Source organism: Microtus oregoni, unplaced genomic scaffold (genome assembly GCF_018167655.1).
Source record: "Microtus oregoni isolate MIOR12 unplaced genomic scaffold, Mior012 000046F_ref0000063, whole genome shotgun sequence".
NCBI lineage: Eukaryota > Metazoa > Chordata > Mammalia > Rodentia > Cricetidae > Microtus > Microtus oregoni.
The window spans coordinates 18,823,877-18,839,282 of record NW_024543220.1 but is presented as its reverse complement, the minus strand read 5'-3'; the positions used below and the strand labels follow the sequence as shown (position 1 = coordinate 18,839,282).

The 15,406-nt window shown below is 46.7% G+C and overlaps 1 protein-coding gene across 1 annotated transcript; it reads left to right on the top strand.

The window, feature by feature from the left end:
- The first annotated feature begins 2,933 nt into the window (after positions 1-2,933).
- Positions 2,934-14,148, top strand: Spatc1l (spermatogenesis and centriole associated 1 like). Its single transcript, XM_041634880.1, has 4 exons — positions 2,934-3,135; positions 5,861-6,208; positions 13,413-13,564; positions 13,822-14,148. The coding sequence occupies exons 1-4, from the start codon at positions 2,934-2,936 to the stop codon at positions 14,146-14,148; spliced, it is 1,029 nt and encodes a 342-aa protein (XP_041490814.1).
- The last annotated feature ends 1,258 nt before the right edge of the window (positions 14,149-15,406 follow it).

Sequence of the window (15,406 nt, the reverse complement as noted above, 5' to 3'; positions counted from 1 at the left end):
ATTAACAACAGTGAATTATCTCATATGTACTAAAGCAGAAATAACTTGATGAGTCAGGAATTTCACCATTTCAAAGTTGGTTTTCTTCACAGTTGAACACCTGTAGTGATGACATAAAGATTGAATTATAAGGGCTGGAGAGATGGCTCAGCGGTTAAGAGCATCGTCTGCTCTTCCAAAGGTCCTGAGTTCAATTCCTGGCAACCACATGGTGGCTCATAACCATCTGTAATTAGGTCTGGTGCCCTCTTCTGGCCTGCAGGAATACACGCAGACAGAATATTGTATACATAATAAAAAAAAAGATTGAATTATAAGTTTAAAATATCCCCAGAATAAATCTAGGCCTATAGTTTTACTACTAAATTCTATCAAACATTTAAGAAAATAAATTAATAATTGAAATAATTTAACATGAATACCAGAATGCCAGAGTTGGGACACTTGGCAACTCATTTTGTAACTTGATAGTATAATACAAAACCAGATCAAGACATTACCACGAGGCCGAGAGGCCTCTGGGTAAAGACAGCTGCTGCCAACCTTACGACCCCATAAGGTCATAAGTTTGATTCCAGAACAAGCAGGATACAAAGAGAACAACTGGCCCTTGGAAGTTGTCCTGAGTCTGCCACATGTGTGTTATGACATGTATGTGCACCCACACACAAATACAGAATAAGTAGATGGAAATGCAATAGGCTTTTAGGGGCTGGAAAGGTGGCTCAGTGGATAAAAGCATTGATGCTTTCCCAGAGGACCTGGGTTTGAGTCCCACCACCTGCATGGTGTCTTTTTGTTTGTTTGTTTTTTGTTTTTTGAGACAGGGTTTCGCTGTAGCTTTGGAGCCTGTCCTGGAACTAGCTCTTGTAGACCAGGCTGGCCTCGAACTCAGAGAGCTCCGCCTGCCTCTGCCTCCCTAGTGCTGGGATTAAAAGCATGTGCGACCACCACCCAGCTGCCTGGTATCTTACAACTTTCTGTAACCCCAGTTCCAGAGGATCTAAGACAACTTTTCTGGCCTGCATGAGGTATACAGTCATGCATGCAGGCAAGACACCTTGATAATAAATTGATAATAAATAAATAAAAAATATAAGAAAAGGTGATTCAGATTAAGTCCTGTCACATATGTGAAACTGAACTTAAGGGAATAATGACAGTGCATCATGATAAGTAAATAAACAGGATGTTGACAGGCTGGTGACTAAATGTGTTTTCCTTGCTTAGGAAAGAGGTGGCATTTTAGTGCAGTTAGACACTAGTGGAGGGGACCGGGTAGTGATGGCACACGCCTTTAATCCCAGCACTTGGGAGCCAGATGCAGGGAGAACTCCAAGTTTGAGGATAACCTGATCTACAGAGCCCAGGACAGCCAGGGCTACACAGAAAACCCTGTCTCAGAAAACAAAAGCAAACAAAATAAAAAAAACCAAAAGACAACAACAACAACAAACCCAAACCCCAAACAAACAAACAAGAGGAGCAGCAGCAGTGGAGGGGAAGCCGCTCAAGCACCGGATGCCAGAACCTGGGACCTGGGAATGCCTGGTTTCTGACCCAGGCGTTTACTTTCTCTGGTCTCGGTCTTTGAAGGTTACCAAAAGCCCTTAGTGGTTCCATTCAGGTTCTCATTGACCTTGCCTGAGGTGAGAGACCAATTGATCCAGAAAGTAATGTTTAGAATCTCTTTTCTTCACAAAAATTTGTGTTTGCTGTACTTGAAATACTATACTAACATGCCTGCCTGGGTTGAATAGAGTTTTACCTGGGGACCACGTTAATGTCTGTACAGAATGCCCCAGATATTGATGGGAAAGCCCAACATTGGCTGAGAAGGACCTGGTAGATGTTGGATTGGGGTTTTCAAGTTAGCATTCTTTCTCATCAAGTGGGACTGGGCAACAACCACTGGCGTCTCTGAGTGGCCAGTACAGGAAGACCTTCCGATTCAAAAATAGAGTTTTTTTTCCTCCACGCAATAGGAAAAGCAGGGTACCTGGATGAGTTTCTAGACAGTTACGTTAATCCCCAGTCTCGTGATCTCTGGTCCATAGGTCCTCATCTTTGTTGAGTAGTTGTCATGGAGACAGACACTCAGTGCTCAGTGTCTGTGATGGACTCCAATGTGCTGCCTTTAGCCTTTTCGTGAGGGAAATGTGATAACATGATCAGTAAGTGGCCTCTGCCTCTAGTCCTGCCAGGGCTCCCCTGGGACTGTGGGGCAATCGTGGGGTCCTGCCCAAAGCCAGTCATCTCCTCTGCTCTCATGGCCCTTTTATTTCTTATATAGGTTCTGAGAGTGACTCAAAACCAGCATGTCATATGTCCCTGTATATTCTGTGAGCCCACTGGCCTGTGATCCCATGGAGTCAGGAAATGACAGGGTAACCTCATTGGCACATGCCATAGGAAGAGCAGTCACTGAGATGATAGCCAAGTCTCCACTGTGGCCTGTAGTCTTCACATAGTGTGGACAGTATGACCCTCCCATGGCCTGTTCTGGCTGCTTCTGGAAGGTGCTGTCGAGGTCTAACCTTGGGGGTCTTGGTACATGCATGCCATCTTCACTGTCTAGGCTGTCTTTTGGGAGGTCCTTCTCTTGCCTTCACATTCCATAGACCCTGTCTGTGTTATTGACACGTTCAATCCCTCTGTGGTTTGAAGTGCTTGCCTACATCCTCTGTATGCATCTGGTTCCTGAGTGTATCACCATGCCCAGGTTGGTATTGTCTGGGGAGGTGACTGAGGACCAGAGGAAGAAGGGTGCTGGCCTTGTGGCGCTGTCTCTTTAAGGGTAGCGACATCACAAGGCTGTGGAAGGCCAGGCAGCGTGGAACTCCGAGGTCTTCGGTTGTTTCTGTGGGGTCTGCGGACTCTGTATTTCCATCTCCATGGGGCCACAGGCCCACATGTAAACAATCTAGGACGCTATGGCAGAGGGCAGTGAGCTGATGAACAGACTCATGAGTGAGAACGCAGACCTGAAGAAGCAGGTGCGCCTCCTGAAGGAGAACCAGATGCTGAAGCGACTTCTCAGTGAGAGCTGCCAAGAGAGTTGTAGCCGAGGGGGCCGGGACCTGCTCTTTCCCAAGGCCCCTAACTACCCTGAAGCCTGCTCCCCTGGGAATGGAGGTGAGGTGCAGGCCTGTTCATGGGGCACCTTCCAACCTCTTGGGTCAAGTAACCTGTTGTGTGGCATGTCCCAGGGAAAGCCCTTCTCTCAGGGACTCAGTCTACGCCTGAATGGTGGAGCGGGAATGTCAGCTGGTAGATATGCCCGCTGGTCATGTCTTCTCAAGACACTGTAACCTGGATTAAAACAGGCAGGGTGTGAATGCGTGGCTCCAGGCCTGCTGAAGTCATTTCCGTTTCATTGGGCTTAGCTGGGTGTTTTTATCCTGCTTTGTGTGTTTCTTTCTCTGCTTTGTGGCAACTGGTGCCATATTCTTGTCTTGCCGTGAGACAGGTGCCCGTTGGTCGAGCTGAATGTGTCTCATCCATTCATTTGCCATGGGTTTAAAGAGTCCCTTGATTGAACCTGGCTCCAGGAGGGGGGTTCAGCTCCCACCCCAGAGGGAGACTCTGCTGTCAACTCTTGGGTGTGAGTGGGTGGCAAAGATTGGCAACCATTTGTTCACCAAATAATATCAACTTAACCCTATGACTTTTTTTTTTTAACAGAAAAGAGGGAAAAGCATGTGTGGGGCTGGTGATCAGTTTCTGCAGAACGTAGTTGGTTGTGTTCTAAAAGGTTTGGTAAAAAAAAAAAATTCTCTTTTCATACATAGTAGTTGAATTTGGAGTGTGTTTGGCAGATGCGACCTGGGACTTTGGTCGGAGTGGTGGGCAGTGGACAGAGGACCCCCATCACTGATGCCTGAGAACTATAATGATCCAGTAGGTTTGGCTTCCTTAAGGAAGTGATCGCTGTTCATACCACTTAGCCAGAGTGGGAGGCTAGAGATACGTTCCAACTCCCCAAGTCCTTAGGGAGACAAACAGCCTGGTGGCAAACTTTGGAGTTGGCCAAGCTGTAGCCCACTCGTGCGGGGTGTCTTGGAGGTTAGCGGTGAACCTGTCGAAAGGGAGACTTTGAGGACCTGTGTTTGGGGTAGTGACTTCTTAGGGTCCACTTTGGATGTCTGCCTCTGTCCTCTGAGCCCAGCCAGCACTGGAAAGGCATTTTGGAGCACACTGGGGTCGGGTAGGCACAAAGCCTAGAGGGTTAGAGGAGCCCTTCACCACATCTCCATCACTGAGTCCAAAGCAGAGCCTTGAAGAGGGAACTTGGCTAGACAGGGGACTTCCGTGGGAGCTGGAGCTGGGATGGAGATGGGGTTGCTGACAAGTGGCCGAGAAACAGAACCTTTGTTGGTGGGACTGTGCTCATGCAACTGGGTCGCGTGTGACGTCCTGCAGCGAATGTGTGAAATTTGTGACACTGTGTGTTGTGGTGGCTGTGGAGGTACTAGTCCCTGTGTCTCGTTGTTGCTGACCACTGTTGGAGACTGACAAGCCTCGTGCTACCTGACCAGGTCCCGCATGTGAAATGCAGTTCCCAGAACTATGTGTTGAAGAGACCCTTTTCTCAGAATTTTGAGTTTTGGGTTTTTTTTTTTTTTGCTTTTTCGAGACAGGGTTTCTCTGTGGTTTTGGAGCCTGTCCTGGAACTAGCTCTTGTAGACCAGGCTGGTCTCAAACTCACAGAGATCCACCTGCCTCTGCCTCCCTTGAGTTTTGGTTTTCTGCCTTTTTTTAATTTTTATTATTTTTATTTTTTTTTAATTTATTTACTTTTGAAACAGGCTTTCTCTGTAGTTTTGGAGCCTGTCCTGGAGGTTGCTCTGTAACCAGGCTGGCCTCGAACTCACAGAGATCTGCCTGCCTCTGCCTCCAGAGGCACGGTTTTCTGCTTCTTACAGAGCCATTTTACATCCATTTCCAAGAGAAGCTCCCCTGCCAACATTTCTAGTGGGGTCCAATTGCCCATAAGGCTCTTTGGTGCTTTGCGGAGTGTCTGGGTAGAGGCTGTGAGGCCTTCAAGGGCCAAGGGATCTCCCAGGGCAGACAGGAGGTGCAGTATCTTGCTGGTGAGTAGTTGTGTTAGCTTCTTAGAAAACACTTTGGGGACAGAGTAGTTGGTTCCTGCATGTGTACATTTTAAGACAGAACTTTTGATAGGCTCTTAAAAATCACTTTCTCAGTACGCTTACTTTCTTGCTAAGAACAAGCTCTGGTTAGATGAGAACTTCCCAAGTCAAAGACTGGACTGAAGAGGCGTGTGGGAAACAAGGGCAGTCCAATTGCACCCACCTGCGCTCAGGCGTGGCCGCAGAAGGGCTCACCAAGAGCAAGGGGGCACATCCCGAGAGGAGGGCCACAGCTTTGCCCTTTTTGTTTTTTTCAAGTACTGAGCTTTGAACTCAGAGCCTAGTCCAGCTAAACAAGTCCCCTACCACTGAGCCACCACCCCTAACCACAGCTTCGCTTTTAGACTGGAAAGGGGTGAAAAGTCACTGGGCAAGCGGCATGGGCCAGGAGGCAGAGGAACCAGATGGTTCACAAGCGGCTGGGTATGGCTAAATTTTACGTTGCAGGAAAACTTGGAGGATGAGACCATTTTTGATGGATTTAAAAACCACGCAGGCGTCACTCCCGTGGATCTGGTTGTGAGCACAGCAAGGCCCGCGTGCTTGCTGTTGAGTTAATGGGACGGGGCTCCCTCCGTCTCAGGGTGAAATGCTAAGAAGGCGCCAGAGCTCTGGGTTGGGAGCGAGAGTTTCCATCCGCATCTCTGCTTCCAGCCATGCCTGAGTACCTCCAGTCTGACTTACTGCTCTTTTCTTCTCCTCCCCAGGTCCAGATTTCGGAAGGTTTGCCAGTGTCCCTGACACACCCTCTCAACTACAGACCTCTTCCCTGGAGGACCTGCTGTGCTCACATGCCCCACTCTCCAGTGAGGACGACGCCTCCCCGGGCTGTGCCACCTCCTCTCAGGTCCCTTTCAAGGCCTTCCTCAGCCCTCCAGAACTGCACTCACGCATTGCCGACAGGAAGCTCTCGCCACTCCTGAGCCCCTTGCAGGATTCCCTGGCTGACAAAACCCTGCTCGAGCCCAGGGAAATCGCGCGGCCTAAGAAGGTGTGCTTCTCGGAGAGTAACCTGCCCACTGGGGATAGGAGCAGGCGGACCTATTACCTCAATGGTATGGTACACACAGGTGGCCCTGGGTGGGGAAAACCATGTTCAGGAGACTTGGCTGAGGCTAGCTTCCCCAGTAGTGATGAGCAGGGAGGAAAGCCAGGGAGGGCCAGGGAACCAGGCTTGTGTCTGTCTGTCCTGGCCTCTTGGGAAAAAAATGGAGTTGCTTGTCCTTATATTTAGTTGCAAAATCTGTGTATGTGATTCTGGATATAAGTCCTTTTGGGGGGGGGGTGTGCCTCCCAGCCTGCGTGTTCTCCACTGTTTACTGGTTCGTTCGGGGAAGGAGGAAACTACTGAACATAGTCAAGTCAACTTCCTGATAGTTTTCTTTTGCAGTTCGTACTTTCTGTGTTCAATTTCGTAAGTCCTTGTTAAACACGAGGTTATAGATTCTCTTTTAGAATTCTTCTTGGCTGGAAGGATCTTGAATTGCTAGACCAATTAATTTTTAGACAAACAGCAGCTTTGAGAAATTGACATATTTTAGTTTTTATTTAATAATTTTTGAACATGATTGTATGATTTCCCCTTCTCTTTTCTCTCTCCAACCCCTCCTATGTACCCCTTCTCTCAAATTCATGATGGCTCCTTTTTCTTTAGTTGTTGATACATGTGTGTGTGTGTTCCTAAATATATAAATAAACACAACCTGCTCATTCTGTATAATTTTACTTCTATCTATACCAAGAGTTGGCCACTTGAATTTTTAAATGCACACTGTATGTTTATATTAATTGAGGTGTGTAAATGTTGTTTACTTATTCATTTGTTTGCTTTTGATACAGAGTCTTTCTAAACATCTTCAACTGTCCTGGAACTCACGATGTAGACCAGGCTGACCTTGAACTCACAGAGATCCGCCTGTCTCTGCATCCCAAGTGCTGGTATTAAAGGTGTGCAGCATCATGTACTGGCCGTAAATGTTATTAACAACATTTTACATCTCTTATACATGAAAATACCTCTATATATTCCTATAGTTACTATATACCTGTATATTGACCTTTGTGATGGTTAATTTATGTGTTATATAGCAGCCTCTTGGGCTAGGGCACCTAGTCATTTAGCCATCCATTATCCTGGGTATGCTAGTAAAGATTTTTTATGAGATTAATATTGAAATTGGTAGACTAGAAAAAGTGAATCTCCATCCTTACTGTAGGTAGTCTTTGAATTAGTTGAAGGCCTTGAAGAGATCCCCTGAGAATTCTGCTTTCAGATCTGGATCTTAAATATCAATTCTTTTTGGGCTCTATGACACTAGCCTTTGGGTAGGAATTTTATCTACATCATCAGGTCTCCTGACTTTCCATTTGCCAACTGCAGCTCTCAAGATCTGTGGGGTTTCATAATCCTGTGAATCCCTTATAATGAATCCCTCTGCATACACACACGCGTACACACACACACACACACACACACACGCATACATACACACACATACATACACACACACATACTCCCAGTGGTTCTATTTCTCTGGAGAGCAATGATAAATACAATTTGTGTCCTAAATACTTACCAAACTCGTAACTGTTTTGATAGATTCCTTCTGTGTTTGTTGTTGTTGTTGTTGCTGTTTGCAATACAGGAACTGAACCCAGGTTTCCCAGCATGCTAGGCAAGCACCCTGTTTACTCCTGAACTATATACCTTGCCCAATTATGTCACTTGCGAAGGAAGACAAGCTCATTGTTTTATTTCTAACTTTGCCTTTAATTCCTTTTTCTTATTCTATTACACTGGCTAGGTCTGTAAACCAGTGTGGCGTGGGAATGAAGACAATGTCATCTTGGTCTTTTTCTAGTTAGGGAACTTCCATGTGTTACCTATGAAGTTTGACACCAGTTAAGGTTCTTGTAGATGCCTCTTATTAGGCTAAAGAAATTCCCTTTGCTTTCTAGTTTGTTGATTTATCACAAGCACATGGTAGAATTTTGTTAAATACTTTTTCAGCATTTATTGAGATGAATATTTTTTGTGATGCGTTAAGATATTTTAATATTGTATATTGTGAGGGGACACTGGAAGCAAGAAGCAAGCTACTTATGAAGAGAGCTTTTTTTTTTTTTTGGCTCATGGCTTGGGAGACCCAAGTCGAAGATCAAGGTGCCCCCTTTCATTTGTGCTTCTGGTGTGGGAGGCACAGGTGAGAAGTGGAGAGAAAGGACAGGGGGCTCAAGTCCCACAGTGCCGTGTGAGGGCAGACAGTGAGCTAAGGACAGGGGGCTCAAGTCCCACAGTGCCATGTGAGGGCAGACAGTGAGCTAAGGACAGGGGGCTCAAGTCCCACAGTGCCATGTGAGTGCCCACATTCAGTGTGCTAAGGACCTACCACCAGGCTTCACTCCTTTAAAGGCCCATAGTACCCACCCTCAAGCCAAAACTTGGCGTGTGGACCTTTGGAGATCCCATTCATACCATTGCTTATGGTAAATCATATTGACTAATTTTTTAATGTTAAACTAACCTTTCATTCATGAGATAAACCTTATTTGATGTTGATATATTTTACTTTGTTGAATTCTGCTTGCTATTTTTTTTTTAAGATTGTGTGCTATTCATGTGAAATACCATTCTTCAATTTTCTTCTAATACAATTTTCTGATTTGGTATAAATTGTTGGCCCCAAAGAATGTGATAGACAGTGTTACTGTCTTCTTATTTAGCTGGAAGAATTTATGTCTTGTTTGTCTTATTTCTTTCTTTATTCTCCCCCTGCCTTGCTTTTTTTGAGACAGGGTTTCTCTGTGTAGCCCCAGCTGTCTTGGAACTTGCTCTGGCCTCGAACTCAGAGATCCACCTGCCTCTTGAGTACTGAGATTAAAGCATTTACAACCACTGCCCAGTTTTTATTTATTTCTTAGATGTTTGTCAGAATTCACCACTGAAACCACCTTGACCTTGAAATTTCTTTCTTTTCTTATTGATTTTATTGAGCTATACATTTTTCTCTGCTTCCCTCCCTGCCTCTCCCCTCCCTTTCAACCCTCTCCATGGTCCCCATGCTCCCAATTTACTCAGAATATCATATCTTTTACTATTTCCCATGTAGATTAGATCCATGTATGTCTCTCTTAGGGTCCTCATTGTTGTCTAGGTTCTCTGAGATTGTGATTTGTAGGTTGGTTTTCTTTGCTTTATGTTTAAAAACCACTTATGAGTGAGTACATATGATAATTGTCTTTCTGGGTTTGGATTATCTCACTCAAAATGATGTTTTCTAGCTCCATCCATTTTCCTGCAAAATTCAAGATGTCATTATTTTTTTCTGCCATGTAGTACTCCATTGTGTAAATGTACCACATTTTCCTTATCCATTATTTGGTCGAGGGGCATTTAGGTTGTTTCCAGGTTCTGGCTATGACAAACAATGCTGCTATGAACATAGTTGAGCACATGTCCTTGTGGCACGATTGAGCATCCTTTGGATATATACCCAAAAGTGGTATTACTGGGTCTTGAGGAAGGTTGTTTCCTAATTTTCTGAAAAATCGCCATACTGATATCCAAAGGGGCTGTACCAGGTTGCGTTCCCACCAGCAATGCAGAAGTGTTCCCTTATCCCCACAACCTCTCCAGCATAAGTTGTCACCAGTGTTTTTGATCTTGGTCATTCTTACAGGTGTAAGATGGAATCTCAGAGTTGTTTTGATTTGCGTTTCTCTGATGACTAAGGATGTTGGGCATTTCCTTTAGTGTCTTTCAGCCATTTTATATTCCTCTGTTGAGAGTTCTCTGTTTAGATCAGTACTCCATTGTTTTATTGGATTATTTGTTCTTTTGATGACCAATTTCTTGAGTTCTTTGTATATTTTAGAGATCAGACCTGTCTGATGTGGGGTTAGTGAAGATCTTTTCCCATTCTGTAGGCTGTTGTTTTGTCTTGTTGACTATGTCCTTTGCTTTACAGAAGCTTTTCAGTTTCAGGAGGTCCCATTTATTAATTATTTCTCTCAGTGTCTGTGCTACTGGGGTTATATTTAGGAAGTGGTCTCCTGTGCCAATGCATTGAAATTTATTTCTAATGATCTTTTTTTTAAAGATTTATTTGTGTTTTATGTGTATTCATGTTTTGCCTGTATGTATCTCTGTGTACTGACTACATGTACAGTGCCTGTGCAGCCAGGAGAGGGACTCGGATTCCTTGGAACTAGAGTTAAAGATCACAACCAAACCACCATGTGGGTGCTGGGAACCAAACCCAAGTCCTCTAAGAGGAACAAGCGCTCTTAACTTCTGTGCTGTCCTTCAGTTCCTGTAAGAATGTTTTGTAGGGGCTGGAGAGATGGCTCAGAGGTTAAGGGCATTACCTGCTCTTCCAAAGGTCCTGAGTTCAATTCCCAGCAACCACAGCCATCTGTAATGGGCTCTGGTGCCCTCTTCTGGCCTGCAGGCATACACACAGACAGAATATTGTATACATAATAAATGAATAAAAAAAAATAAAGTTTTGTAACTACAAATACATTTTGCTGAATAAGTATATTCTGTAGTTATCTATTTGTTTTTGCATGAGATTTGGTAGTTTGTATATTTCTGATGACGTGTTCTGTTTCAAAGGTTGCTACTTTTTTGTGTGTAAAGCTATTCCTAATATTTTCTTATTATCCCCTGTGTGTCGTTAGAGTGGTATCATTTCTAATTTTCAATCACAGCTATTTTTGTATTTTATTCTACTCTAATATCTCTAGCTAGAGATACATCAATTATATTGACTTTTTTCCTTGATGTACAGGCAGATTTTGAAATTCTAGGTAGGTCTAGGAATGAGTCCTAGAATTCTAGGTAGAATATGTTTCATCTGCCTAATTAATGCTTGTGGGATACAGAGGAGAGAGACCCCAGCATAAGAAATGCAGGGGCTGGGAAGATGACTCAGTTGGTAAAGTGTCTGCTGTGTAAGCGTGAAGTCCCAATGGTTCATGAGCAGAGAAAGAGGCTGGAGATTTAAATACACAAAGATACCCGGCGACATGGGTCATCCTTGAATTCCCCAAGAATGCCCCCTTTATTGTGATCCAGGGCAGCTTATATAGGGATCCTTAACTGATAGCCACGCCCCAGTCAAACCCACCAGAAACCGCTCTCCTGCCATCAGGAATGCCTGAGGGTCTCGTGCTCAGAGCAGCTGCAAACACAGGAAAACAAGTTGTTCTGCTCAGAGAAGCTGCAAGCATAGCAAGTTGTTTACAGGAGATTCGGGGTCTGGGGGTCATAGCCCCCAACACTGAGGCTCCCTCAAAGGATTCTCATATGGATGAGTCAACTCTGTCAAGGTTAAGAAATGAAAACAGTGCTGCTTGCTGGTCTGCCATGCTTGGAAGGACATTCCCTGTCAGGAGTATCACTCTCTCTGAAAAAGCTCTCTTCTTCCAACTAGACTGAGCCAGGGCACAGAGAAAAGCAAAGTTCACTCTCTTTCCTGGTCTGTGCCCTCTGGTTGTTTTCATAACCAGAGCAGGCTGTGGGGAGAGTATAGTTCTGCAGGTACCGTGAACCCAAAGTCGTTGACTCAAGCAGTGTCCTACTGCTTGAGAGTCTGTGCAGGCGGCCAGAACGTGCGCCCTTGGCCTCTCTACACTGACTGGCAGTGACGAGCTCTCCAGAGCACACTTGGGAAGTACATAGACTATCTAGCTTTGGGAGAGGCTGGTCTTGCAAGGAGGGTACCAGCTGATCCTACTTCCAAGTACCCTGCTATACAGAGCAGTGAATGGCCTGGCCCCTCATCTGCCCTGTCCCCTATTCTGTGAACCTGGGTCAGAGTTCCTGTTTCTCCTGTCTATTCAAGCTTCTCTCTGGTTGTTTCACTTACCAGAGGAACCGGTATTCACAGGTATACATGATTTTTGGCAGCATTGTCCTGGTCAATGTGTATCCCAGCCCCTGGCTTAGGACCTGACACCTGATGGACAACTGCTTGACCAAGGGCATTGGCAGAGCTTGCTCTGGGTCTGCCCCTTCATTCCATCATGGCTGTAAGGAGGTCAGCAAGTCCTTCAGGGTCTCAGACTGATGTGAACATACCAACAATGCTCAAGGACACAAGGCACCAGCAGCAGGTCCAGGGCCCACTTCTCAGTGTGGTTATCAGCATCTTGTGTATGGATGCTGAGCTACTGCGGTGAGCACAGGTCCTAGGCTTCCTCAGCCATGTGATTGTTATAGTTGCAGTCTTTGGGTTGGACCCATAGGACCTCACCAAACTGACACCCAGTCAGGGCTTGTGTCCCAGGGCTGGTCTGGAAGGTGCCTAGGTGTGAGCATGCTGTCCCATGTCTTCTGTCAGGATGGGCGTGTGAAGCTCAGGAGAGATGATTCTAAATAAGAGCAGCATGTGGGATATGGGGTGGGGACCCCCCAGGTCAAGTTACCTGTGCTGCTCTGCTCTGTCATGTAGGAACTGGACAGAGAGGGGGCATAGAGCTGACCCCCTCAGAGTGACTGGTCAATACGCCATCCTGTAGATACCGGAGTTTTCTCTCAAAGTCAGAAGAGGTTCATTTCTCAAAGAGCCTAAGGTTTCAAAAGGCTGTTGATATAATACTACATTGTTTAATAATGATTTCTATGACACCAGAGGCTGCTTTAGGCAGAGGGGTTATTTGGGGGCTGTTTTTTTTGGGGGGGGTATGCCAGGGTGAAGAGTGATCCAAGTGTTCCAAGAAGAGAATCCTCAATCTGCCCATTATCCTCTCCACAGACATAGGCAAGATTGGGTTGATAATGAACTTTAGACACCAGCCAGTCTTTGAGGGTGATGTTGTGGACCCCTAGAATCTGGCCCTTTCCAGAGCTAGGCTGTGATGCTCTACAGTCCACAGACAAAGCTGAGTTGGTGGGGTGACAGAATAGCATTTGGAAACAACAGGGAGCACCCCATTCTACCTGGATAGACCCTGGTGCTATCCTCCCCAGGGACCCCACTGTGTTCAGGTCCACATTGAAATCTTAGGCAGAGAATGGAACCACTGTGCCCAGGTCCCATCCCAGGAAAACATGCAGAGAAGAGAGAGAGAGAGAGAGAGAGAGAGAGAGAGAGAGAGAGAGAGAGAAAGAGAAGAAAGGGAGATTGAGAGAGGAGACAGTCCCCTCTCTGGCTCCAAACATCTTAGCTTTAAAGACTTTTATTTACTCTGGCAGTGGGGGGCAAAGGTATCTTGGTACCCTGAAATGGTCAGGATGGCACCTGTCTCATCCAGAAATCCAGAGTTTTGCGGGTGCGGAGAAGGATGGCCGCATTGTCGGGGAGATCGCGTTCCAGCTTGACCGTCGTATCCTGGCCTATGTGTTCCCAGGGGTGACGCGTCTCTATGGCTTCACAGTATCCAACATCCCTGAGAAGATCAAACAGGTACACTGTCTTTGTTGGCCCAGGTCAGGGCTGGTACTGGGGTCATATCCTGGTGCTGGCGAGTGCTTGAAGACCCTTGACTCTTTGTGGGTCCAAGTGCAAACCCCCTAAGGGCTCATCCTTCTAAAGTGCTGAAAGGGGCCCAGGGCCTCCATTTCCCCTCTAAGCCCACAAGTCTGCCCTGTCCCGCCTACCTCCACTAGGGTCAGAGACTTCTCTGACCTGGTCCCTTGTCTCTACTACTCTGTGCCCCTCAGACATCTATCAAGTCCCTAGACGGCTCCGTGGATGAGAAGAAGCTGCGAGAGTTGACGCATCGCTATCTGACCCTGACAGCGCGACTGGAGAAGCTGGGCTACAGCCGCGAAGTGCACCCGGTGTTCAGCGAGTTTCTCATCAATACCTACGGCATCCTGAAGCAGCGTCCGGACTTGCGGGCCAACCCACTGCACAGCAGCCCCGCTGCGCTGCGCAAGCTAGTCATTGATATTGTGCCCCCCAAGTTCCTGGGTGACTCCCTGCTACTGCTGAACTGCCTGTGTGAGCTCTCCAAGGAGGACAGCAAGCCACTCTTCGCCTGGTGAGCCACTCGTCTCACCCTTCCTGCAATAAACGTGTTTATTCCAAACCCGGGGGCCCCCTGCGTCCTCCCGCATGGAAAGCTGTCTGCTCAGCTACAGTGGGGAGAGGCCTCCTCCACGTCTGCGCTTGCCCCGGGCAGCCAGCAGGTCGGGCTGCTCACCGCTGTGGGGCACCTGTTGCTTTATTAAAAGCTTATTTATTTGTTTGCCTTACCTCTGGCTCTTTGAGGGCGTGGTGAGGTGTTTTGGTCTCTTCTGGCCCGCAAGAGCCGTGGATCGGTGTTGATGAGCAACACCTGGGGCTGGGCTGATATCTTTAGCTCACATTTCAGAGGCTTCAGGCCATGTTTGGCTGACTCCATTATATCTGTACCTATGATGGAGCAAAATATCAGGGTAGGGGGTACACGGTGAGACAGAGCTGCTCATGTCAGTGTCCAGGAAGCAGAGAGAACATGGATATGGGACAAGTTATACCCTCTTCAGGGACAAACTCCCAGGATCTACCTCTTCCGGCCAGGCCTCCACCTCCTACAGCTTCCACCAGCTCCCAATAGACCATTCAATACAAACTCATCAATGACTTAATAATCCATCCAAGAGACCCGAGACCTCATGATCCAATCATGCTCCCAAAGACCTTTCTTCTAACGTCACTATCATCAGGACCAGGCTTTCAATGATGAGCTTTTAGGAACATTCCAAACCCAAGCTCTTGAGGTCAGCTCTGAGTGGTTCCAGGCTGCTGTGTGTCCGCTTGACTATCCTCGGCTCACATGGTGGGCCCAGGCTTGGGAGGGTGCTAAGAGATCAGGGCTCAGTACTCAACATAAGCCCTCCCCAAATGCAATACCTGGTGCATTGTTTAGAAGGCTTGAGGATGTTCCTGCATGAAAGGAGATGCGGCAGTGGTTTAGGTGTGTGCGTGTGTGTGTGGGGGGGGGGGTTCAGGCAAGCTCTGACAGTGGTATAATTTGGCTGAGTCCCCCGGAGATGGGTACAGGTTGTGACTGGTTTCCTGTGCCCACATTGGAGGGGTGGAGTCATGCTCTACCTGCCCAGGGGCAATGCCTGCATGAATGATTCGGGACACTTCTGCATGGGCAATGGATTTCTGGTCTGCATTTGTGTCTGGGCCCAGCATTTCACTTCTGCTTGTTCCAGCTTTGTGGTACTGCTTTGTGGTACCTTCAACAGGGGAGATTGAGTCCCCAAGTCCACATGCATCACTTCCTCCGGGCCCATCAACACTGTGAGCTGA

Coding starts and splice junctions, on each gene's coding strand:
- Spatc1l (XM_041634880.1), top strand. CDS start 2,934: ATGGCAGAGGGCAGTGAGCTGATGAACAGACTCATGAGTGAGAACGCA. Junction 3,136..5,860: donor CTGCTCCCCTGGGAATGGAG/GTGAGGTGCAGG, acceptor TCTCCTCCCCAG/GTCCAGATTTCGGAAGGTTT. Junction 6,209..13,412: donor GCGGACCTATTACCTCAATG/GTATGGTACACA, acceptor TGTCTCATCCAG/AAATCCAGAGTTTTGCGGGT.